The 24,933-nt window shown below is 40.9% G+C and overlaps 1 protein-coding gene across 1 annotated transcript in view; it reads left to right on the plus strand.

Annotated features, from left to right (window-relative positions):
* The first annotated feature begins 1,070 nt into the window (after positions 1–1,070).
* The window catches only part of slc35d1a (solute carrier family 35 member D1a), a 71,341-nt gene continuing 47,478 nt past the window's right edge, over positions 1,071–24,933 (plus strand). The window contains exons 1-3 of the mRNA XM_039735654.1: positions 1,071–1,448; positions 24,086–24,119; positions 24,233–24,319. Coding sequence (XP_039591588.1) covers positions 1,252–1,448; positions 24,086–24,119; positions 24,233–24,319 — 318 coding nt within the window. The 5' untranslated portion in view covers positions 1,071–1,251. The remainder of the gene's footprint in view (positions 1,449–24,085; positions 24,120–24,232; positions 24,320–24,933) is intronic.

Genomic DNA, 24,933 nt, shown 5'->3' on the forward strand with positions numbered 1-24,933 from the left:
GTTTATTAAGTTTCTTGAAGAAATTGACGCTGATCACCAGGACTTGCTTTACCACTCCAATGTCCGCTGGTTAAGTTTGGGGAAAGTATATGTCGACGAGTGTGGGAGCTCAAACAGGAGATTATCTCATTTTTGGAGCTGCTTGAGAAAGCTGCCGATTTTCCTGAGCAGAGTGACACAGATTGGCTTTTGTGATGTAGCTTTTGCTGTGCACGTACTGACACACATGAATGAGCTGAACGTGAAGCTACAAGGGAAAGACCAGTTTGTGCATGAAATGTACACAAACGTCAGAGCCTTCTAAACCAAGCTAGCTTTATTCTCAAAGCAAATGTCAAACAACTCAGTCGTTCATTTACCCACACTGGCTACGCTGAAAATAGCCTCTCGACTTGTGAAAAAATACAGGAAATCACTGGATGGAGAATTCTACTGTCGGTTCTCTGATTTTGGAAAAATGTACAAGTCACTTCAGCTGGTGTCATGTCCCTTCACACAGGACCCTGAAACAGCACCACGGGAGTTGCAGTTGGAACTGATTGATCTCCAATGTGACAAAAGGAGAAGTTCAACTCTCTTAAACTGGATGAGTTTTATGCTTCATTAAGCGTGGCCAAATTTCCAAACATCCAGAAGATAACACAGAGGATGCTGGTGTTGTTTGGCTCTACGTATGTGTATGAACAGACTTTTAGTGTGATGAACACTAACAAAGCACCCCACAGATCCCAGCTGAGCGACGAACACCTCAGATCTGTTCTGAGAATTGCCACAACAAAACTAGCACTAGACTTTGATGCACTGGCACAAAAGGGTGATCAACAACACTGTTCCCACTAAATGTGAATGTAAATATTAACACTGTAATACCTTATATATGATATGTATGCATCTAGTGCTGGCCCGGCCCGTCTGTAAAATTTTAAAAGTCAATGTGGCCCCTGAGCCAAAAGGTTTGACCACCCCTGTATTAGACTATGGTTAACATTAGGGCCCCATTACACGATTGTTAAGATTAGGGTTGTAGTACAGTTATCTGACTCAAAGGACGTTTTGTGACTGACGTTATGGGTCGCCCCCTTCAATTATCTATGAAGCGCGGGACTCGTGTTACCTTTTGCCCAAAGTTATTTCCAGGCATTAATACCAAGCCACCAGCAGATGTCACACGCTAGTCAACACGCTTTACTCACACCCCGCCCCTTAAAACGCCCCTTGCTTACCTCATTAGAGACGTAGCCAGTCTCAGAGATGGCGGAAGTTCGGAAACGTCAGCGTGTGCGGGTTAAAGGAAAAGGTCTGTCTAAAGCCTCTTCAGAGAAGGATGAGGACTCGGGGATGGCGGCCGAGACGCTGACAGTGTGCTTTAAGCTGGTCGCGGCGGCTTTTTATGGATTCAGTTCGTTTCTCATCGTGGTGGTGAATAAAAGCGTCCTCACCAACTACAGGTAGGCAGGGGCAGCCGGGCGCCTGGACTTAAGACTTAGGAAATCGATACCCCGAGTGTCGCTTAGTAACAGCAACTAATGATTAACTTTTTTCCCCTGCGTTTTCTTTTTCGGAGGGGTGGAGCAGATGGAAGCCGAGACTCGCATGTGTGGGAAATACAAATCGCGGAGCTTGGACGTTTCTGGCTTGCGCGAGTTAGGGGGCAAAGAGAGCCGTGCGAGCTGCCGGACGAGGTCCAGTTCGAGCGGACTCTTTAACACTTTCATGCCATTAGCCTTTCTATTATTAGCGCGTCTGTAAGAAGTTGACTTTATTCGGGGCCCACGATGGCGCCCTGCAAATATTAAATACGATTAATAGACATCGTTGTGGTTTTGTGATCTTCTCTTTTATTAAATTACCGCAAGGGCAAAGAGACTTTAAACGGAAAAGGTGATGGCAGCGGAACACTCAAGTGGTAGTTGAGTGTGTCCTGAAATATAAATGAAGTTGACATATAAATAACAAATCTGAAAGGAATTTAAATGGGATGATGGTGCCTGTGCACCAAGAGGAAGGATTGGATTTAGGACAAAACGAGGCCGTAAGCATAATGCATCAAAAAAAAAAATAGTTCCTAAAAGTGAAGTGCATGCAATGACATTGCTGGTGTTTATCAAATTACAGAGCAGTAGTGCCCGCTTGAAGGTGCAATGTGACACAATTTGAATTATTATATCGCCCAGTGTTGGCATATTTCTGTTTTTGCTACTGCTGATGGTCAGTTTTATTTTAATTACTCGGGCAGTACTTTACTTGCCCCAGTGGGAACATTTTTAGCTTTTTACAGAAGCTCAATAAATACAGTACATATTTTAACAAATGACAACAGTCATTCCCGAATACATACCAGAATTACTAAAAATAAATAAACTAAAACTTCTGACCTGCTAAAAATATAAATAGGCTAACTAGTGAGGCATTGTAATGGTGTATTTCGTTTGGCATAAACCAGTGATTCTCAAAGTGCTCAGGACTAAGAACCATTTTATAAAAGTTGAAGATGCAAGTGACCACCTATGGACACATGCATTCTGGGTTACAATTGTCACATTTTTTGTCATGTGAAACATAGTGTAATATCAAAGGGTACAAAGAAGAGGAGTTGGTGCACAGACTCAGATAGAACTTTGTCTCCTGGGAGAAATCTGGCTTTTTAACAGACACTCTTTCAGTAAATAGATTCCTGATACACACCAGAATGCGTAAAAATAAAAGAAATATTAAAAAAGAAAGAAATGAAAACTTCTGATTCTGAAGTCCCAGTCCCAGTGAGGCACTAGATGGTGTATCGCTGTTGGTACGATGGACCTCCACCCCTGTAGCACTTCTGCTGAATGAGTCGTTCCCTGAAAGTCCTCCGTGTTCTTGTGTCAAAGAGGGGGTGTGCAGCGTTTTCCGTAATGATTTTCATTTTCTCTCTTTGCTATGACCTCCAGGGGGTAAAGAGTCTGTCCCATAATGGAGGCTGCTTGTTGATTCAGTTGGCCTCTCTTGAAGTGATGTTTCCAGCTCAACACACCACTGGCGATAAACATGTAAAGGATGTCACTACCAGTTTCTTTTCTCTGTGTTACTAAACCAGTTCAGCTTGTCGCTAATGTAAACCCCTCTCAAGTATTTTTAGCAGTACACCACCTCCACACCCACTCCCTGAATGGTGACCGGGTTTAGAAGCTCTTTGGTGTGACGAAAGGCAGTACTCAATATTTGCAACCCCTAACTTAAGTAAATCTAAACACTTGGCTTTTAAGTAATGCAGTAGACATTAAACAACTGATTGACAAACAAGAATATTCACAATACAAATATTAAGGTGATAAATACACATTTGAACAATTCAAGCATTAGAGCGGTGCATTAGCTATGTAATTAGAATTCACACATTAAAATAAACCATGAATGCACGTTAAAATATCTGCATGCATTATTAATGTAACCAAATAATGAGGACAGATATTGAAAAAAGTATTTGGCATTCATCTGTTTTTCAGACTTACTCGTACATTTCAGGATTGAATGGAGCCAGTGCATGTTCTGGCAACACTGATCACAAAGCAGGAAACAGTTCTGGAGGCTGCCTGTTAATTCATGAGCAGATATTGTTTGTTGTATGTTAATCTGTGTCTGCTTTGTTTGCTGTGTGTGTTTTTAACTTATGTACAGCCTTCTCTATTTTGTCATTTGTAAAATTTATACTGCATTTTAACCAACAACTAGTCACAGTGCTCTGTATCTGCAGTGTGTAAAGAGTGCTATGCAAAAATGAATGGAATTGAACAGTTCATTTAAACTGGGCCAGTGTGACTGTGCTCCCAGCAGAGGCGTCTGTTAACCTAACCTGCAGGCCTGTCCCATTGGGTAGGCTGCTGTCCGCCGTTGGCTTGACAGATGGACACCGTGAGGTCAGTCGGTCTTTTTCTAACCTGCTTAGTCCTAAGCAGGGTGGCTAGGGGGTGCCAGAGCCTATCCCAGCTAGGACAGGAACAAACCCTGGACAGGACACCAGTCCATCGCAGGGCAGACACAGACACACCAAGCGTTCACTGAGGCCAGTTTAGTATTGCCAAGCCACCTGACCTGCATGTCTTTGGACCCTGGGAGGAAATCCACATAAATATATTATTTGTAGCTATGGACTGGGCTATCGTTTTTATGCAGATGATACTCAACTCTACTTTAATGTTAAAAGTGGAACTTCATCAGAGCTTTCTCAGCTCACAACCTGCCTTAGTGAAATTAAAACCTGAATGGAGGAGAACTCTTTAAAACAAAACTGAACTGCTGCAAATTGGGACTAAAATGCAACTTAATAAAGTGAGCTCCTTTAAAGTCCATCTTGGCGGTGATCTCATCAGACCTGCCTCTCCTGCAAAGAATCCTGGTGTCATTTTTGATTCCTCCCTCTCTTATTCTGTCCACATAAATCACATTAAGAAACTTTCTTACTTTCACCTCCGTAACGTATCACGTGTTCGTTCCTTCCTCTCCTTTTCTAATGCTGAGAAACTTGTCCCTGCTTTTATCACATCCCGCATAGATTATAGTAACTCGCTGCTGGCAGGTGCCCCTTCTAATCTTATATCACAGCTCCAGCTTATTCAAAACTCGGCTGCAAGAGTCCTTACTCGAACCAGCAGCAGTGAGCACATCACACCCATCCTGCTCCATCTTCACTGGCTCCCCGTGTCTTACAGAATCGAGTATAAAATCCTACTAATAACCTACAAAGCCTTAAATAACCTTGTGCCAAACTACATCAGCGACCTTCTCCATCACTATGTAACTGCCCGCCCACTAAGGTCCTCTGATTCTGGCAGTCTTGTTGTGCCCCACACTAATCTACACTCCATGGGTGACAGCGGGGCCTTCAGCTGTATAGCGAGTGCCCAGACTCTGGAATGACCTACCGAAATTAATCAAGTCAGCTGACTCCATGAATTCTTTTAAAAAACAACACAAAACTCATCTGTTCAGGAAGGCTTTTAGCTCTACTTGACTTTATTAGCCTTCTCTCAGTTTACTTCTCTGTCAAGATGCTCATGTAACCTGTGTGTGTGTGTGCTAGACCATCAATTATGTTTTCTATTCTTCATTTTGTAAATCACTTTGAGCTACGTTTTTTGTATGAAAATGTGCTATATACAGTAATCCCTCGCTATATCGCGCTTTGACTTTCGCGGTTTCGCTCTATCGCGATTTTATATGAAAGCATAACTAAATATATAACGCGGATTTTTCTGCTTCAGCGGGTTCTCTGGACAATGTGTCTTTTACTTCCTGTACATGCTTCCTCAGTTGGTTTGCCCAGTTGATTTCATACAAGGGACGCTATTGGCGGATGACTGAGAAGCTAACCAATCAGAGCACGCAGTTAAGTTCCTGCCTGCTGAATGCAGTGTTAACCAGGAAGTCTCGTCTCACTCATTCAGCATCAACGTGTTTCGCTGTGTAAAGAGTTGTGCTCTTTTGTGTTTATCTTTGTGCATAGTCAAGCCCTTCATTATGGCTCCAAAGCGATCTGCTACTGCTTCAGGGGCCGTGCCCAAGTGCAAACGGAAGATGTTAATGATTGCCGAAAAGGTAAACGTTTTGGATTTGTTGAAGGCTACGATTCTTTTATTTAAAAAGTAGGAAAGGAATATAAGATCTACGGCCGCAGTGTCCTTTTAACCAGGGTGCAAAACGAGTTGTAAGTGGATGTAATAAGGCAGTAGTCCGGATGGAATCTGCTTTAGGGATTTGCATTGAAGACTGCCAGAAGAAGAACAACGGCAGTGCTACACAATCGCCTGAATTGGCTCCTTTGGAAGAGCTGTGACGCTCTCCTTTGTTGTGCAGTAAAATAAAACTCATTGTTATCGGACAAGTCATCGTGTCATTGTTGGTGAGTAACCATAATTAATTTTCTACTTACAGTGCTTAGTACATGTACGTGCGTTTAGTGTCACTGTACACACATTTACTGTATACTATTTTTCTTGTATTGTACGTATTTATTGCTGGTGGCATGTCTATCGTAATGGCTGTAACATATGTGCTATCGGAGACGCTCAATATCTTTAAAATAATATTTAGGTTTTACTGATTCAGCGGGTTAGAAAATGGATGGATGGATGTATATAAACAGTGTGTTTATATACATAATTTCAATGAATCTTACCTAATATCTAAGAGAATACAAAGGGATTATGCTGTATAACTCTGCAGGGAATATTTATAAACAGTGTGGGAGAGTTTATAAGGGCTTAAAATATATAAAAATAACCATAGAAACATATGGTTTCTACTTCGCGGATTTTCACCTATCGCGGGGGTCTGGAACGCAACCCCCACGATCGAGGAGGGATTACTGTAAATAAATGTTGTTGTCTGTTAGGCTTTTTCTCAGAATTCACTGTCATATTCTTCTTTATTTATTTTTTTGTACAATGCTACATGCTGTATACCCTGCCATTCTTTCTTATATTCTGTAAGTGCCTTGAGCATGGGAAAGGTGCTATATAAATAAAATGTAGTAGTAGTATTATTATTATTATTATTATTAAATACAGGGAGAACATGCAAGCTTCACTTAGAGAGGATCTGGGACACAAACCCTAGTCTCCTTACGGAAAGGCAGAAGCTCTACCACTGCTCTACCCTGCCACCCACGTGCACCTTACACCTATTATCTGACCATTCAGTTTTGAAAGTATTTTCTTTAACAATATCTAAGGCATACACTGTTGCTCAGGCTGTTTGATTTCTTTTTTTTTTTTGCTGTTCTCTCATTCATTGTCAACTAGTTTTTGGCAGGCTCATTCCTTGCAGCTTACTTACAAAAGTTAGGTAGGTTTCATTTCGAAATTCTGCGCGTAACGGTCATAACTAAATCCTACTTACGTACATATATACGGCCATAGCCTGCAGCTCGGTCGCCGTGTGAGGCGGGGTTGTGTCACCCATCACCACGCCTCCCACGTAGTTGGCTGCCTGCCTATATTGCGTCCCCCGTACGCACGCCTCCCACGTAATTGAGTGCCTGCCCATATAAGGCCGTCCGTCACCAGCAATCCAATAGACATGCTGCTGCTACGAGGTGTTTGTCATGTCTAAGACGAATACGATTTTCGTGAGATACAAGTTTAGTGAGAAGATGCAAGGTATAAACAAGACTTTTGATCACTTTGTAACAGAGTTAAAATTGCTGGTGAAGGACTGTGCTTATGCAAACGAAGATGAGATGGTCGGGGATAGAATAGTGTTTGGCACAAACTCAGCAAAAGTGTGAGAGAAACTTAAGTGCCAGGTCTGAGCTAACATTGAATAAAGCCATGGACATCACAAGATCGCACAAGATAGCACAAGTACAGCTGAGAACCTTTGGTGCATGTACTCCGAGTGGCTCACGTGAACTGTGAACGCAGTACACAGACAACAAGCAAGAGCTCCAAAGAGCGCTGAACAAAAAACGCATTACACAATTGAGAAGACAGCAAAAGAATATGAAGCGAGTGACGCATACAAGCATATTCATAAGTGCAGCTACTGCGGAAACAAAGCACACGGTGGAAAAAGTCAATGTCCAGCTAAAGGAAGACAGTGTAAAAAAAAAAATGTGGTAAATTGAAGCACTTCGCTAAAGTTTGCAGGACTGGGAAAGGTAAACCCGTGCATGCAGTGTGTGATGTCTCACATAAAGAGGAAGACGAGCTGTTTATTTAAATCCTTGATGACAGCGACACTCATAACAGTGACAAAACAATTACATTTACAATCATGTTACATTATTTTTAAAATGTTTCCTTTACATAACTTCTTTAACACACTACTTCTCCACTGCGAAGCGCGGGTATTTTGCTAGTGTGTCAATAGACTTGGTCAATAACCAAAAAAAAATGACATTTTAATTTAAATTGACTTTTGGGAACAGTTGCCAAATTCACTGGCAGCCTTCTACATCTGTGACCCTGGACTGCATGAATTTCAGTATTTAATGAGCTTTGTACATGGTGAAAACATATTGGGCCTCTCTTATTTTCACAAGTCTTTGACAATAGGGACTTTGATATTTAATATTTTTTTAAGGGTGATGGAGTCTCAAAAGAGACTGAGTGGATTAACTGATCTCCACTGAAAACTAACTAGTAGGAAATTGGAATTAGAAGGAATTAATAGGAGCGTTCACTGAAGTGAAAAATAAGAACATTTAAAAGTTGGGAAATAAACTTGGATAATTCTCATGAATAAGCTATTTTAATTATACTGATATTTTAATGACTTTGTAAAATGCTCAGAGTATTTAATGTATTTATTTTTTAATGTGTTTCATGACTCAAAAAGTGTTGTTTCGCATTGTTTCCACTGTAGAAGGTTAAGTCTATCTGAAAGTAAAGCTGTCAGTTTGAGAGCATATTTGTGAATTTTATTTTATTACATATACAGGCAGTCCCCAGGTTACATACGAGATAAGGACTGTAGGTTTGTACTTAAGTTGAATTTGTATGTACGTTGGAACAGGTGCATTATTTTAATAAATGCTATTGTTGATCGACTGCAACCAAGTGCTCTGCCAATGAATGATGGGGTTTCACCTCTCTCTGACCTTTTTATTCTACTTTATTTTCCATGGTGATGGTTTTTCTCTTCTTTACTGTATCACCAGTACTTGCATCAGATTTGTGTTTCAGAGACATTGTTTAAGGGTGAAGACAAAAGGTTAAGATGAGCTCTTCTGCACAGCACTGTCCACGCTATCACAGCAGGAAGGCACCCGTCGTCAACACGTCTGATGTACTGACAAGACAACTTCCTGCTATGTGTGTAACAGTACAAGCAGGCTTGCTATTGAGAATGAATGGGGGCATCGACAGGCAGATCACCAGCCCACCTCACAGTCACCTCCACTACAGTATGCTGCCTGCAGCGTTCACCCACCGAGAACGAACACGGTGCAGCCAAAGGTGGGTCGGGAATCACCCACCACCGCCCCCATTCAACAGGCAGCCACCCGAGGCACACTACAATGCTACCCCCCGCTGCCCCATTCACCCTCAATGGCCTCCGTTCAGCATTACCAGCCGCCCACCAGGAACTAATGGGGCATCCGTGTGTGGTGGGCGGGCAGTGAAACACCCCTCTCCACTCCATCCAGCCTTCATCCAGTCAAGAGCAGGAGCAGTAGCTGTGGCGGAGTAGTGGGCGGACAGCAAATCGCCCCATCAAGCTTCTGTCCTGCACACGAGCGATAGCTGTGACCATGGTGACTTTGGACCATGGATCACCGCTTGCGCTGGGAGCTGCCCAAGGGACACTACACTGCGTGAGTAGAGAAATTGCTCCCCTCCAGCCACCGCTTGCAGCGTCCCCAGGCTGAAGATGATGGAGTGGTAGTTACTGAGGCGCATGCGTCGCAGCTGCGGCCCCGTTTGTAAGTCGTAGGTAGGATGTCCGTAACTTGGGGACTCTATCTATCTATCTGGCCCCACCTTCAAGGGATTTAACTGCTAAATAAACTGCACATCTTTCATATCCAAGAGGAAACCTGGAGTATCTAGAGAAAACCCCCACGATACACATTTGATGCCGCCTGTCTAGGCTAGCACTTGAAACAGAGCTGTAGATGCAAAGCAACAGCATTAACCACCGTGCACCTTAAAATGGTGATAAAGAGTAAACAAAGTAGTGTGCTCATTTCTGCATCCATCTGTTTGCCTTTACCTGTTTTTCCCAATTTAGGATCGCAGGAAGTTTGAGCCTCACCCAACGACATCTGGTACAATGCAGAAACTGTCCCTAGATTGAAAGCCAGTCCTTTGACAGGTCCACATTGTAACAATTTAAAGTGTGACATTTGTGTTAAACTGATGAGATTACACAGAGCAGTATTTTATTACAACACTATCAATTAGAAAAGTGATGTACTACTTGGAGTACACATAAAATAAAGTATTTAAAAATAATGTATATGTTACATGAAAGTAATGGACTGTTTATAGCAGTATACTCCATTAACATAGTAATAAAATTAATAATATATACATTGAAATACAGTGTGCAGTGTAGAAGTAATACATTACTTTAATTGCAAATTACATCAATGATTTACTACTGTGACAGGCGACACATACAGTGGGTACGGAAAGTATTCAGACACCCTTCAATCTTTCACTCTTTGTTATATTGCAGTGATTTGCTAAAATCATTTAAATTAATTTTGTTCCTCATTAATGTACACACAGCACCCCATATTGACAGACAAAAAAATAATTTTTGAAATTGTTGCAGATTTATTAAAAAGAACAACTGAAATATCACATGGTCCTAAGTATTCAGACCCTTTGCTGTGACACATTTAACTCAGGTGCTTTCCATTTCTTCTGATCATCCTTGAGATCACCTTCATTTGAGTCCAGCTGTGTTTGATTATACTGATTGGACTTGATTAGGAACGCCACACACCTGTCTATATAAGACCTTACAGCTCACAATGCATGTCAGAGCAAATGAGAATCATGAGGTCAAAGGAACTGCCTGAAGAGCTCAGAGACAGAATTGTGGCAAGGCACAGATCTGGCCAAGGTTACAAAAAAAATTCTGCTGCACTTAAGGTTCCCAAGAGCACAGTGGCCTCCATAATCCTTAAATGGAAGACATTTGGGATGACCAGAACCCTTCCTAGAGCTGGCCGTCCGGCCAAGCTGAGCTACCGGGGGAGAAGAGCCTTTGTGAGAGAGGTAAAGAAGAACTCAAAGATCACTTTGGCTGAGCTTCAGAGATGCAGTCAGAAGATGGGAGAAAGTTGTAGAAATTCAACTATCACTGCAGCCCTCCTCCAGTCTGGGCTTTATGGCAAGAGTGGCCTGTCGGAAGCCTCTCCTCAGTGCAAGACACATGACAGCCCGCATGGAGTTTGCTAAAAGACACCTGAAGGACTCTGAGATGGTGAGAAATAAGATTCTCTGGTCTGATGAGACCAAGATAGAACTTTTTGGCCTTAATTCTAAGCGGTATGTGTGGAGACAACCAGGCACTGCTCATCACTTGTCCAATACAGTCCCCACAGTGAAGCATGGTGGTGGCAGCATCATGCTGTGGGGGTGTTTTTCAGCTGCAGGGACAGGACGACTGGTTGCAATCGAGGGAAAGATGAATGCGGCCAAGTACAGGGATATCCTGGACAAAAACCTTCTCCAGAGTGCTAAGGACCTCAAACTGGGCCGAAGGTTTACCTTCCAACAAGACAATGACCCTAAGCACACAGCTAAAATAACGAAGGAGTGGCTTCACAACAACTCTGTGACTGTTCTTGACTGGCCCAGCTAGAGCCCTGACTTAAACCCAATTGAGCATCTCTGGAGAGACCTAAAAATGGCTGTCCACCAACGTTTACCATCCAACCTGACAGAACTGGAGAGGATCTGCAAGGAGGAATGGCAGAGGATTCCCAAATCCAGGTGTGAAAAACTTGTTGCATCTTTCCCAAGAAGACTCATGGCTTTATTAGCTCAAAAGGGTGCTTCTACTAAATACAAAGCAAAGGGTCTGAATACTTAGGACCATGTGATATTTCAGTTTTTCTTTTTTAATAAATCTGCAACAATTTCAAAAATTTTTTTGTCTGTCAATATGGGGTGCTGTGTGTACATTAATGAGGGAAAAAATTAATTTAAATGATTTTAGCAAATGGCTGCAATATAACAAAGAGTGAAAAATTGAAGGGGGTCTGAATACTTTCCGTACCCACTGTACATAATGAAAGTCCTCAAGTGCCCTCACTCTACAAGTACACTCTGCTATAACTACACAAGTCTAATAGTAGGTTTTGTATTACAAAGTAGTATTAAGAGTGCAGGTGGCATGTATTTTACTAATCGTCACTGGGTGTTCGTTGCAAAAGAAACTGTAAAGAGTATACTTTATAACGGTAAATTTAGCAAACTGTTCAGTACAACTGCTGTTAAAGTATTAAACTAATCAAAACGGACACCTTACATTAATTCTAAAAAAACTACATTATACTTGTAAGCATGCCTCAGAGTAGTAATTTAATAACTGTACTTGCATGAAAAAGGTAGTTTACCAATAGCATTGTCGGTAGTAATCTGAATTTTTGATTCGCTATCGTGTCTACATTAATGACAATTATCTGCCATTTACGTACCAGTTTTCTTCCCCAGATGCTTAAGTTCTCTGAGTTGCTCTTTATTGCTTGTATGGATTACTTCATTTCTCTCCAATGATCCTGAAGTAGTATTGATGGCCTGCGTACAGTTTAAAGTGCACCTCCGAGAGTCTGAGCAGTGTTGGCTCAACTACATTTGAGTTTCCTCTACTAAGCTCGGTTATTGGCTTACAAAGCTGTCAGTCTTAATCCTTACCTGTCGTCTGTGCTGCCTACTGAGTTTAACCCCAGATTACTAGATGCTGCTTGCTTTACTTACCCATAGCATTTCTACCAGACAGTTATTGAACATTTGTCAAACCTGTTAACGTTCACTTATTTTTGTGATGTAGTTGTTTGAGCTGAGTAGACGGCCTCCTTGTCAAACAAATGTTGATTGACATCTATGCATGTTAGTGTTGGACCGATACTAAAATGTTGACTTTGATACCAGCTTTCGGTACCAAAACAGTTCAGCAGCAAGGAACAGATCACTTCAAAATGCCCCGTCCTGTTCCGTGAAGTCTACAAAATGGGTGTGTTTTTTTTTTTTCTACAAACCTAAATATCAGGGGGTTCAAAGCTATGTTGATTTCCAATATTGAAAATCTCAAAATGCTAGTACTGTACCATTTAATTTTTTTTTTTTTGGCACTTTTCTAGTACCATTATACCATGCAACCCCTAGTGCATGTGATACAAAAATAATAAGCTCATAAAAAGGTGCAGAATGGTAGCTCAGCCACATATCTGTACTGTGTCATATCTGTTGGATCCCGGTTAAGTTATCTGCTTTGGTGTCTTGTGTGGGGCTTGCTTGTTCCCACTGGGTACTTATTGGCTCACTGTGGACACTTTAGTTTCCTTATTCATTATAAAGACCTTTAGATCAGTTGGTAACTTTATAATAGGCTGCTGTGATTGAAAATGTGAAAGTGCAGTGTAGTGTGTTGGCCCGTCATCTGGGTTTGACACTTGTGTTTTTTTTAGTCATTGCTGCAGGAATACAGTCCCATGTATTGGGCAAAGGAATCTGGAATAAGGAAGATTGGATAAAATGGTAAGATACAAGTCTGACTTGCTTCATCTGTACACAATATGAACTTCAGAAAGTTAAGCATCCAGATGTATTTGGTGGTGACACAGGATGTTTGAGCATTACAGTGATCCCTCGCTATATCGCGCTTCGACTTTCGCGGCTTCACTCTATCGTGATTTTTTTTTTTTCTCATACACGCTTACGTCACTACGCTTGCGCTTTCTGAGAACTTTTCTCTAAGCCTCACGATGGCTCCTAAGCGTGCTGCTTTTTCTAAGCCTTCTGACAATAAAACTAAGCGCCGGAGGAAGATGCTTACTATCCAGGAGAAGGTGAAACTTGGATATGATTAAAGATGGCAAGACCCTACAAAAGCCTCCTCACGCATATGAAAAGACAGCGCCAGCAACTGCCTATCAAGATGTTCTTCAGCCGCGCACCCAGACACCCACTGCCTACTCCTAGTACTTCTTCACTGAAGACAACGACGCACCTGCTGAAGATACTGCACCACCTGAAGACTCTTGTCGTGCCTTCATAGGTTAGTGGTTGTGTGTAATTAAATGTACAGTACAATAATCTACTATATAAAAGCATTCGGGATTGTCCTTCCATCCCGTGAGTGCAAAGCGTAGCGGTATTCCGCTTATTACAGACTTACTACTTGCGGCTTGAGGTACGAAGCGACACGATGTGAGCAGAGTTCTGGTGCTGCCATTGTTCCTTTGCTTTTGTGCGCGATGTGCTGGAAAAATAGACAAAATTATGTCTCTGGAAATAATTAATGCTGATGGAGTACAAACGCCTCACCGCGTAGTAAATATCAGGGGAGATGGTGCTTGCTTATTCTCATCTATATCTTATTTAGTGCATGAAACTCCGAATTTAGCGGTACAGATTCTGGCTGACATTGTACGACTTTGGACAGGCACTTGAGGGGATAAAAAAAACTTAGGTTTTCGGGAGATGTTATGAATGGGCACTTTGATGTTCTCATTCCCTACACTTACATAACTGATGTACACATGGAGCGCACAAAAATTGAGGATAAAAGTCAGTCGCCTTAAAAGGCAGGTGAGCCTAGTAATAATATGATATTTGTAACATCTAATATCTTCTCTTATTTTGTCTAATATATTGGGTAATACGAGTGTAATGGTAACTAAAGGGTGATATTTCATGTCTAGAGGGCTCTAATAATGTTAAAAAACGTATTTAGAAGGTCATAAACAGGTTTTCTGTACTCTAACTGCGAAAATATTCGATTTATAAATAAAGAATCCTACTTCGTGAAAATTCATTTATCACGGTAGAGTCTGGAACGGATTAACCGTGATAAACGAGGGTTCACTGTATTCTCTTTTGCTTGTAATGTCGGCTCTTCTACCTACTATATGGTTCCATTCCATGAACAGTAGGGGGACAGCTTGGTCAAAGTAGCAGTTGTGACAAAATAGGAAATTTGGATTGGGAGAGTGGTATAAATAATAGTACCAGCCATTTGTGGTGAAAGTCTAGACCAGTGCTCCCCAACTCTGGTCCTGGAGGGCTGAAGTGGCTGCAGGCTTTCATTCTAACCCTTTTCTTAATTAGCAGCCTGTTCTTGCTGCTAATTAATTTCTTTTCATTTTAATTGATGTTTTAAAGATTTGTTCCTCTGAATTCTTTTATCCTTCCTCTGAATTGCTTCATGTCTTTCCTTAAATGGTACCCAAGCAGAAATGAAATGTGAAGTAAGTGAGCCAACAGAAGATCAAATACATCAGGGCCTCAAAGTCCAGCCAATTTCTCTCCAACCAGTTGCTTAATTAGGCGCCAATTCTTGTTGTTAATTAAACTTGTTCTTTAATTCCATGGCTTGTATGCTAATGCACAATGAGGGCAGCAACATTTCCAAAATGGTCAATTTTCTCTTTTCTAAGAGCAGTGGTTAAAAGGTTTTGGGGACCTGAGCAGATCAACATTCCTGTGACCTTCATCTTTAATTTCAGATATGTATGATGGACACAGTTTGATGGTCATGTGTTGGTTCATTTTGTATCTCATTATTGTTTGGTTGTTAATTAAGGGAGAAAAAACAATTGAGGGATCTGAGTCTTAATTAAGCAAGTCAATTAAAATTAGTTCAATAGAAGTTAATTAGCAGCAAAAACAGGTCATTAATTAAGAAAAGGGTTAGAATGAAAACCTGCTGCCACTGCAGCCCTCCAGGACTGGAGTTGGGGACCCCTGGTCTAGACAAAACACATACTTGGTGGGCACTTTAACTCTTTGAGGGCTGAATATTTTTTTTCCAAAAAACTCAATGGTCATGGTTCCAGTGCAATGCGGTCTGGTGTGTACGTTGTGTCATCGTAAGTGGCAGTTATCCCAGGTGAACGTTGCCGTAGGTGCGTCAACTACACACGATCAGGTGATGCCGGTACCTCACTTTCGTTTTCAATCTTGATCTCCAGATCACTCCCATCAATTCAGAGATAATATGCAAAACATTGTCCATAGAGTATTTTGCTTTGTGCATTCACTTTGATCTCTCGCTAGATGTCAATGCCATTTTGGCCTTTGCTTGCTCTTCGCTACTCATGCAAGCGCAGGGAATCTCGGAGAACTCAACAAAGCTAACTTTCCTTCTAGCACAGAGAGTCAAACTAACACGTAACAGTTGGTCTGGTCACCATTTACCGTTAATTATTGCCCTCAACCTCTCCTGTTGACAAAAGTCGACATCCGCCCTAAAAGAGTTAAGTCCACATACTCGTTAATGCCAATAGCCTGTTTCCTATGTAGCCAATCATGTGGCCTCAACTATGTGTGTGTGTGTGTGTGTAGCTAGAGACAGATATAATATAGACATACTTATTATTTTTATGATTATTATCTCTCTATTATAATAAAAAAAATCCTGAGACGAGACTTTTTAGCCTGGGATGAGACTTTCACATCCCGTGAGACGAGGCTTTCTGCCAAGAGGTTTAACCACACCCGGGGCCGGAAATAAAACACAAAGAGTAGATGACAAAGTAGAACGTCTTAAAGAATTCCAAAACATTGGCGCGATACACATGCAGAGCAGGTTAAACATAATGAAAGTGCTAAAATTTGAAGGTCTCAAAAAAATGATAGTAAAGTTTGCAAAAAATTATTACTCCGTGAAATAACGTAACCGTGGAAAGAGATCGAATATATTGTTCGGATTTAAACTTTAATTCGGAGACTTGTAGATCGTTTAATTCGTGTTGCCATCAGGGAAAAGTGATGTTTCTTACCAATGAAGAGGCACATCTGCAAGAATTAAAAGATTTGTTGTTTGGTGAAAGTGAAATCCACATATGCGAGCGGCAGAGACGCGAAGTGGCTTGCGCATAGTGTAGGCCGGAGAGGGGTTGGCAAGCGAAGCCCCTCATTATATTTAACATTCATAAGTTAAAATACACATTATACAGGGTGGGCCATTTATATGGATACACCTTAATAAAATGGGAATGGTTGGTGATATTAACTTCCTGTTTGTGGCACATTAGTATATGTGAGGGGGAAACTTTTCAAGATGGGTGGTGACCATGGTGGCCATTTGGAAGTCGGCCATTTTGGATCCAACTTTTGTTTTTTCAATAGGAAGAGGGTCATGTGACACATCAAACTTATTGGGAATTTCACAAGAAAAACAATGGTGTGCTTGGTTTTAACGTAACTTTATTCTTTCATGAGTTATTTACAAGTTTCTGACCACTTATAAAATGTGTTCAATGTGCTGCCCATTGTGTTGGATTGTCAATGCAACCCTCTTCTCCCACTCTTCACACACTGATAGCAACACCGCAGGAGAAATGCTAGCACAGGCTTCCAGTATCCGTAGTTTCAGGTGCTGCACATCTCGTATCTTCACAGCATAGACAATTGCCTTCAGATGACCCCAAAGATAAAAGTCTAAGGGGGTCAGATGGGAGACCTTGGGGGCCATTCAACTGGCCCACGACGACCAATCCACTTTCCAGGAAACTGTTCATCTAGGAATGCTCGGACCTGACACCCATAATGTGGTGGTGCACCATCTTGCTGGAAAAACTCAGGGAACGTGCCAGCTTCAGTGCATAAAGAGGGAAACACATCATCATGTAGCAATTTCGCATATCCAGTGGCCTTGAGGTTTCCATTGATGAAGAATGGCCCCACTATCTTTGTACCCCATATACCACACCATACCATCAATTTTTTGTTCCAACAGTCTTGGAGGGATCTATCCAATGTGGGTTAGTGTCAGACCAATAGCGGTGGTTTTGTTTGTTAACTTCACCATTCACATAAAAGTTTGCCTCATCACTGAACAAAATCTTCTGCGTAAACTGAGGGTCCTGTTCCAATTTTGTTTTGCCCATTCTGCAAATTCAGTGCGCCGATCTGGGTCATCCTCGTTGAGATGCTGCAGTAGCTGGAGTTTGTAAGGGTGCCATTTGTGAGTAGCTAATATCCGCCAAAGGGATATTCGACTAATGCCACTCTCCAGTGACATGCGGCGAGTGCTACGCTGTGGGCTCTTGCTGAATGAAGCTAGGACAGCCACTGATGTTTCTTCATTAGTGACAGTTTTCATGCGTCCACATTTTGGCAAATCCAACACTGAACCAGTTTCACGAAACTTAGCAAGCAGTTTGCTAACTGTAGCATGGGAGATGGGTGGTCTCGTAGGGTGTCTTGCATTGAAATCTGCTGCAATGACCCGGTTACTGCGTTCACCAGACATCAACACAATTTCTATCCGCTCCTCATGTGTTAACCTCTGCGACATGTCAATGGCTGTAAACAAAGAGAAACTTGTAAATAACTCATGAAAGAATAAAGTTACGTTAAAACCAAGCACACCATTGTTTGTCTTGTGAAATTCCCAATAAGTTTGATGTGTCACATGACCCTCTTCCTATTGAAAAAACAAAAGTTGGATCCAAAATGGCCGACTTCCAAATGGCCACCATGGTCACCACCCATCTTGAAAAGTTTCCCCCTCACATATACTAATGTGCCACAAACAGGAAGTTAATATCACCAACCATTCCCATTTTATTAAGGTGTATCCATATAAATGGCCCACCCTGTAGAATTAAGTAATATTTGTTATCTTTTGGCCCGCATGTACCTTCAGCGTTGCTCATGTGCCTTTCCTCGGTATCCGCAAGTGTTGAACCTCTGTTAACTTCTGCTGTTCCTCTCTCAATCGTGTTCCTGTAAAGCTTATCGGATGCTATTATTCTGAGATGTGTTGCTGGGTTGACGGGCTCCCGTTCCTGCTATGAAAACCTTGTTTGTATTTTTCAGAATACTTCCTATCTTTTGAAGGCAATTCTCAGTGTGCCTCCTGTGCCTTGACTCCTTGTTGTCTGGCTCATCCTCTCTTGCATGGCAGTTCCTCTGTTGGTCGTGTCACCAAAGCCACCAATCGGATTGCTCGGAGGGGATATTCGTAGATATATCTATCGGCTACAAAGTCAGTTAAGTTTGGTTGCTGTTCCACCAAGCATTAGAAAGGTCAGCACACATGATCTAAGTGACTTCGACTTTGGTGAGATTGTAGGTGTGCCAGATGTGGTGGTTCCAGTATCTTAGAAACAGCTGCCCTACTGAGATTATACTGTAGTCTGTTGAGATTAAAAAAGTCCAGTGAGGAACGTTCTTTCAAGCTGAAAGAAAGGCCGTACATTTTCAAAAAGCTGCTTTTCACAACATTGGTATGAAGAAGGACAGCACTGACTGAATATTGGGTCAGACCGTAATGTAGATGGGCTACAGCACCAGAAGAACATTTTGGGTTCTGCTTCTGCTAGCAAAGAACAGGAAGAGGAAGCTATAGTAAGCACATCATTGCTAAAGCTAAATGACTGAAGATTGGGAAAATGTTTCCTGATCTAACAAACCTTAACTTCTGCTCTGATGTATAGATGTGAGGGTCAGAATTTGTCACTAATGGTCCGATTCTGTTCTGTCTTGTGTTGTTAGTCTAATAAAGTGGAGTATGATTTCAGGGCACACATTTAGACCACAGTACAACTTACTTAGACATTGTTACTAACCACTGTTCATGCCTGTGTCCAGCAGGGAGTGGTAGCTCCACGAATGGGTTAGGTTGAATGTGCGGATTCACACTGTGTAAAGTTTTGTTGTTGTTAGAATGCCAAATCAGAGGCACAATGGCAACAAAATAACCACAGAGATAACACAAATCAATCAAGTCACAAATAGAAAGTTAATACTTGTATTAAATAATCTTTCCATTCACAAACAGGCTATGTTGGTAGACCCCAAAGTAAAAGTGTGCAGAGATGAATGTAGCAGTCGGCCGAGGTGCTCTTGATGCGTCTGTTGTTCCCTTCTACAGATGATTTAGAAGTATGCAGAGGTTTGGAGGGCAGTAATTAAAAAATCTCGGGTTTCAGGAGGTAAGCAGCTGTGGTTCTCCAGTAGGGGCTCAACTTTTTTTTTTTTTTTTCTTTCTTCTAACTCCAGGATAATACTGCTTTAGATACACTAAACCAATCGGCATCTAACTAGGAATTTTGTCCCACCATTGCCAGAAGTCTGTGTAAACTAAATAATTTTCTTTGCCTGTTTTTTGGCAGACCCCAACAAATGCTTTCTTATGCACTACAAGAATGGTAACAGTGGCAGGAAATGCATAATACAAAGGAAAATCGAGTATTTGAACATAGTGAAGATGATGATGATGATAATAATTGAATGAGATATTGGGACAGCTAAACTATTGGCTAAACAAATGAGCTTGAATGTGTGAACAGTCTCCTTGTTTGTAAATTTCTAATGTTCTTAGATTCTAATAATAATAATAATCAGTAAGCAAATAGGCTACTGATATGAGTGGAAATCATATTCAGTACACAGACCATAGTGACACACTCGATCTTTAATCTCCAAATAGATAATGTGTTGTGTCCATCTTCCTCCATGACCATGATGAGTGACTTTATTTTATTCATTATCCCAAACAAATAGTTATCTTTTGAATAAGGAAAAGTGGAAAGTTTGCAGTATGAGTGTGTGGCTAAAACATCCACAGAAACTGCTCAATGCTATTGAGTCAGAGTAAGCCGATGTCCATATGGAAAGTTTTCAGCGCCTTGACTCCATGCCACAAAGAGTTCAGAATGGTATGGAGGCCCTACTCCGCTCTATATAGGTATACACTGCTAAAGAGGCCACTTCAAGTCGGTAGATAATAATATAACATGCGTAACTGCTGGCACTTTTAATGGGTGTGCTATACTTAGGTTGGTGGCTCTGGGACAGTACCTTGATTTAAACGTTGATGTCACCGGTGGGTGGATTGTATGCTGGTGTCACATTTGAACTGTTTACTATGATTTTGTTGCAGTTCTGAATACCATGAGGGTGTAACAGAGCTCTGCTGCTTGTTGTTTTCCACTTTGGATATGATGTTCTCAATGAAACCGATAATGTCAATTGTTATAGAAAACGTTATCCGTAATTGTAAACATCTTGGTTGTTTAATAGATTAAAGTCCTTTTTCATATTTTTATTATGGCCTTATTGATACCATTTGTTAAAAGGCAGACAAATTGCATTTTAATTAAATGCATTAGCTCAGCAATCTTGAATATTCCAGATCCCTCTTTTTTTTTCCCCCTTTTCAATTTATTTAGCTGATACTTTTATTTATATTGATTCACAGATCACACACACATTTATTTATATATTTCTAAAATTGTTTTGCTCAAGATTGTACTTAGACAGGTGGTAAACTGCCTGGCAAGTTTTCCCACCTTGAATATTTACTTCCCGCAGAACCCTAAATTAACCTCCCTGCCCCCAACTCCCCTACTCCTTTCCCCAGAGGAATGTGCCTCTGGAATGCTTCCTGCACAACTTTCCTCACAGCTAAACACCCCCAAACACACACACACACACAGGATAGGTTGGAATGTACAGTACCATACAGATAGATAGCCCCACAGCATGTCCCTTAGGGGGAAAGATCAGAAAGGTGTGTACATGGAGGTATCGGGTTTCATGATCTGGCAGTCGTGCTGCAGATGTGGAGGCTGAAGCAAAGACTCTTTGTGACAAATGTAATACTGGATGCATTTACCTGCCTGTGATTCTAATGGCAGCACATCCAGTATGTTTACAGAGGATTCTGGAAATGTTCAGATATTTTTTCCCACCAGTCTACATTCAGTTCTCTCTCTCTCTCCCTCTCTAGAGATGTACAGTATACTGTACATATATATATAGATATATATAGATATATATATAGATATATATAGATATATATATATATAGAGATATAGAGATATATAGATATATAGATAGAGATATATAGATATAGATAGATATAGAGAGAGAGAGAGAGAGAGAGAGAGAGAGAGAGAGATATATATATATATATATATATATATATATATATATATATATATATATATATATATATATATATATAGATATAATAGATATATATAGATATATATAGATATAGAGATATATAGATATAGATATATATATAGATATAGATATATATATAGATAATCCCAGTCTGTCTGTATGTCTCTCCACTTTTCACGAGAGAACTACTTAACGGATTTAGATCTGCTTTTTTTCTATAATTTTGATTGAATATTTCGGTTGATTTTGCGAGTCCTCTCATCATGCTAAGTATTACAGTTCTATTGCGACACTGATTTATTCGCATGAATCCAAGACCGAGGCTGTGGGATGATGGGAGGGGAATACGGGACCTCAGGAGTAGGGAGCTGGACGGGGCCATCCTCACACATGCGCCAGCCTCCGTTCAAGTCAGTCTACTTCTCGCCACATGTTGGAGTGTACCTCGCCTCCGCTTAGCTAGCAATACCTGTTTGTTCAGCAGATGTTATCATCTAGAGCAGCAGTTCTCAACCTGTGGAAAGTGAGTTGGTGTGTGTGTGTGTATATATGTATATGTGTATGACCCCATGACAACAACGCAGTGTCCATATTTTTTAGTCTGGAGGCAGTGATGTAGATAGATACTTTATTAATCCCTAGCGGGAAATTCACATACTCCAACAGCAGCATACTGATACAAAAACAATATTAAATTAAAGAGTGATAACAATGCAGGTATAACAGACAATAACTTTGTATAATGTTAACATTTACTCCCCCGGGTGGAATTGTAGAGTCGCATAGCGTGCGGGGGGAACGATCTCCTCAGTCTGTCAGTGGAGCAGGACGGTGACAGTTGCTGAAGCTACTCCTCTGCCTGGAGATGATCCTGTTCAGTGGATGCAGTGGATTCTTCATGATTGACAGGAGTTTGCTTAGTGCCCATCGCTCTGCCACAGATGTTAAACTCTCCAACTTTAATCCTACAACCGAGCCTGCCTTCTTAACAAGTTTGTCCAGGCATGAGGCGTCTTTCATCTTTATGCTACCTCCCCAGCACACCACCGTATAGAAGAGGGCGCTCATCACAACCGTCTGATAGAACATCTGCAGCATCTTACTGCATAGGAATTAAGAGGAAGTGCATTTAAAACTGAAGCCGGGAATCGCTTCATTACGCTAAGAATTGTGTGACTCTGGATCAAACTACCAACACATGGAGTTGAAGCAGAAGCCTTAACCTTTAAGAAGGACCTGGTTGAGAATTTGGGACAGCTTAGCTATTAACAAAACAGACGAGTTTGATGGAGTGAAGGGTCTCCTCTTGTTTGTCAAATGTGTTATGTTTCTATGTTAACTGACTTCTCCTTAAGCAACTGAGTTGGAATAAAAACGTACAACCACTGTGGTGCCTACAGGACCGACGTTGCTCATTCCTGAGCCGCATCTTTGGTCGCTGGGCTAATGTGTGCTACCAGATCAGGCCATCCATAAGCTACAGTAATTCATTGCAAGGTTATTTACGCGTATGATACTATAATATGCCATTATAGTCTGTTATGACAAAAAGTTTAGTAGTAGAGGTGCATTTTATTCGATGACTCAGTAGCCTACCGTCTTCCCTAAATCCATAAGGTATGCCTGAACAATGCTTTTATGACACTTTGGTCAAAAATGCATCCATTTTTGGTCCTGCACCAAATTAACATCATTCTGGACCAAAATTTTTAATTACCTTTCAGACAGCCTTGGCCTCACAATCCCTCCTAACCCATTAACAGCTGTGTTTGGGGTTCTTCCAGATGTGTTTAAAGTGGAGAAGGACAAACAAACTTTGATTGCATTCACTACACTTTTGGCACGCAGACTGATTTTGCTAAACTGGAAGAATCCTAATTTCTCTTCTAAGTCCGTGGGAATCCGATGTTCTATACTACTTGAAATTGGGAAAAAATCAAATATTCAGTTAGAGGATCTGTACAGTTTTTTTGGTTTTTTTTCCAAAACCTGGCAGGACCTAATCAATAATATTTTACAATAAGCTCTTAAAGCACAGAGGAAGCAATTATTTCTGCATTTCTTTTTCTTCTCCATTCATCTCTATTGGCTTATCAAACTCATCAGTTTAGGTATGTTTACAAGCTTTAAGTTTTACTCCGTTGGCCATGCGCTCTCTCTCTCTCTCTCTCAGGTGGGGGGGTCGACTTGTTCTCAATCCTACTTTTTGTAAAAATTGATTTATATGGAATGATTGCAAATTCAAAAAAAAAATGCATCCATTTAATTGTTTTTATTGTTTTTCACAGCCATGTAATCCAGTTCTTCAGGTGAAACTCTGCTTTCAGTGCCGGGGTGTGTGCTTGAGTGGTTGCCATATTTTCTTTTTGTTTGAGTGTATCATTAGCTATGAAGGAAAAAAAATGAATACAATTGCACCTTTTAACTATGTACCTCTAATAAAAATCCGTGTTCTGTATCGACAATATTAATTTGTGTTTATCTTGTTTTGTTTTGTTTTTTTTCAGATTCCCATCTTCAATATGTGTGGGGCTGGGACAAGTAAGTCCATGTCATTATTTCTTTGGAATCCTACTGCTCTCCCGCCCACCAGAACTGTGCCAAGAAGTTAACCTTTTATTTTTATTATTTTTGCTCTTCTTTGTTTCTTTTAGATGCTTGCTACTGTCGTTGTGTTGTGGGCAGGAAAGGCACTCAGGGTAATCAGCTTTCCTGACTTTGATAAGAATATACCTCGAAAGGTGCGTATTCTGTGCTTTCTGCGCTTGGCATTTCAGCCCTTAACTTTTTGTTTGTAACATAGTTCATTTTTTATTTTTGCTTTATTTGTTTGGAAGGCTTAAATTAAAGGGTATCTCCTTAAGTAAAGTTACACTTTTGGGTGTAGTTCAGCTTTTTTTTTTTTTTTGGGCTATGTCTCATTGTTTCCTGGTAGAGGTAAAGGCAGCAGAATTAAAATGGGGAGAAATTGCATGATGAACAGTCATTTAATAAGGAAATTCAGAAAAACAGGTGTGCACTTCTGTTCTTTCACACATTTAAATGGCAGATGAATCACCATTTTAACATGCGGCCAGTGGAGATGCTACAGCGCAATCTGTCTGCACCCGCCTTGTACAGGTGGTATTCCCTCATACCACTGGCTTTGTTTAGTCGGTGTGTTGTTACGCATATTTGCTTACAGCAGAAGGTTACACTGAAAGCGAGCAATGAATAGTTTTTCACAAAGATTACTTTTTTTTTTTGGTATTGATTGCAAATATAAAGCAGAGTTATGCTGAGTAGCTAAATGCAGCTTGTTTTATGGTGAGTTCCGTTGTTAGGTGTTGTGAAAAGCAGGCAGACAGACACCAAA

The sequence above is a fragment of the Polypterus senegalus genome, chromosome 14, assembly GCF_016835505.1.
Source record: "Polypterus senegalus isolate Bchr_013 chromosome 14, ASM1683550v1, whole genome shotgun sequence".
Lineage (NCBI taxonomy): Eukaryota > Metazoa > Chordata > Cladistia > Polypteriformes > Polypteridae > Polypterus > Polypterus senegalus.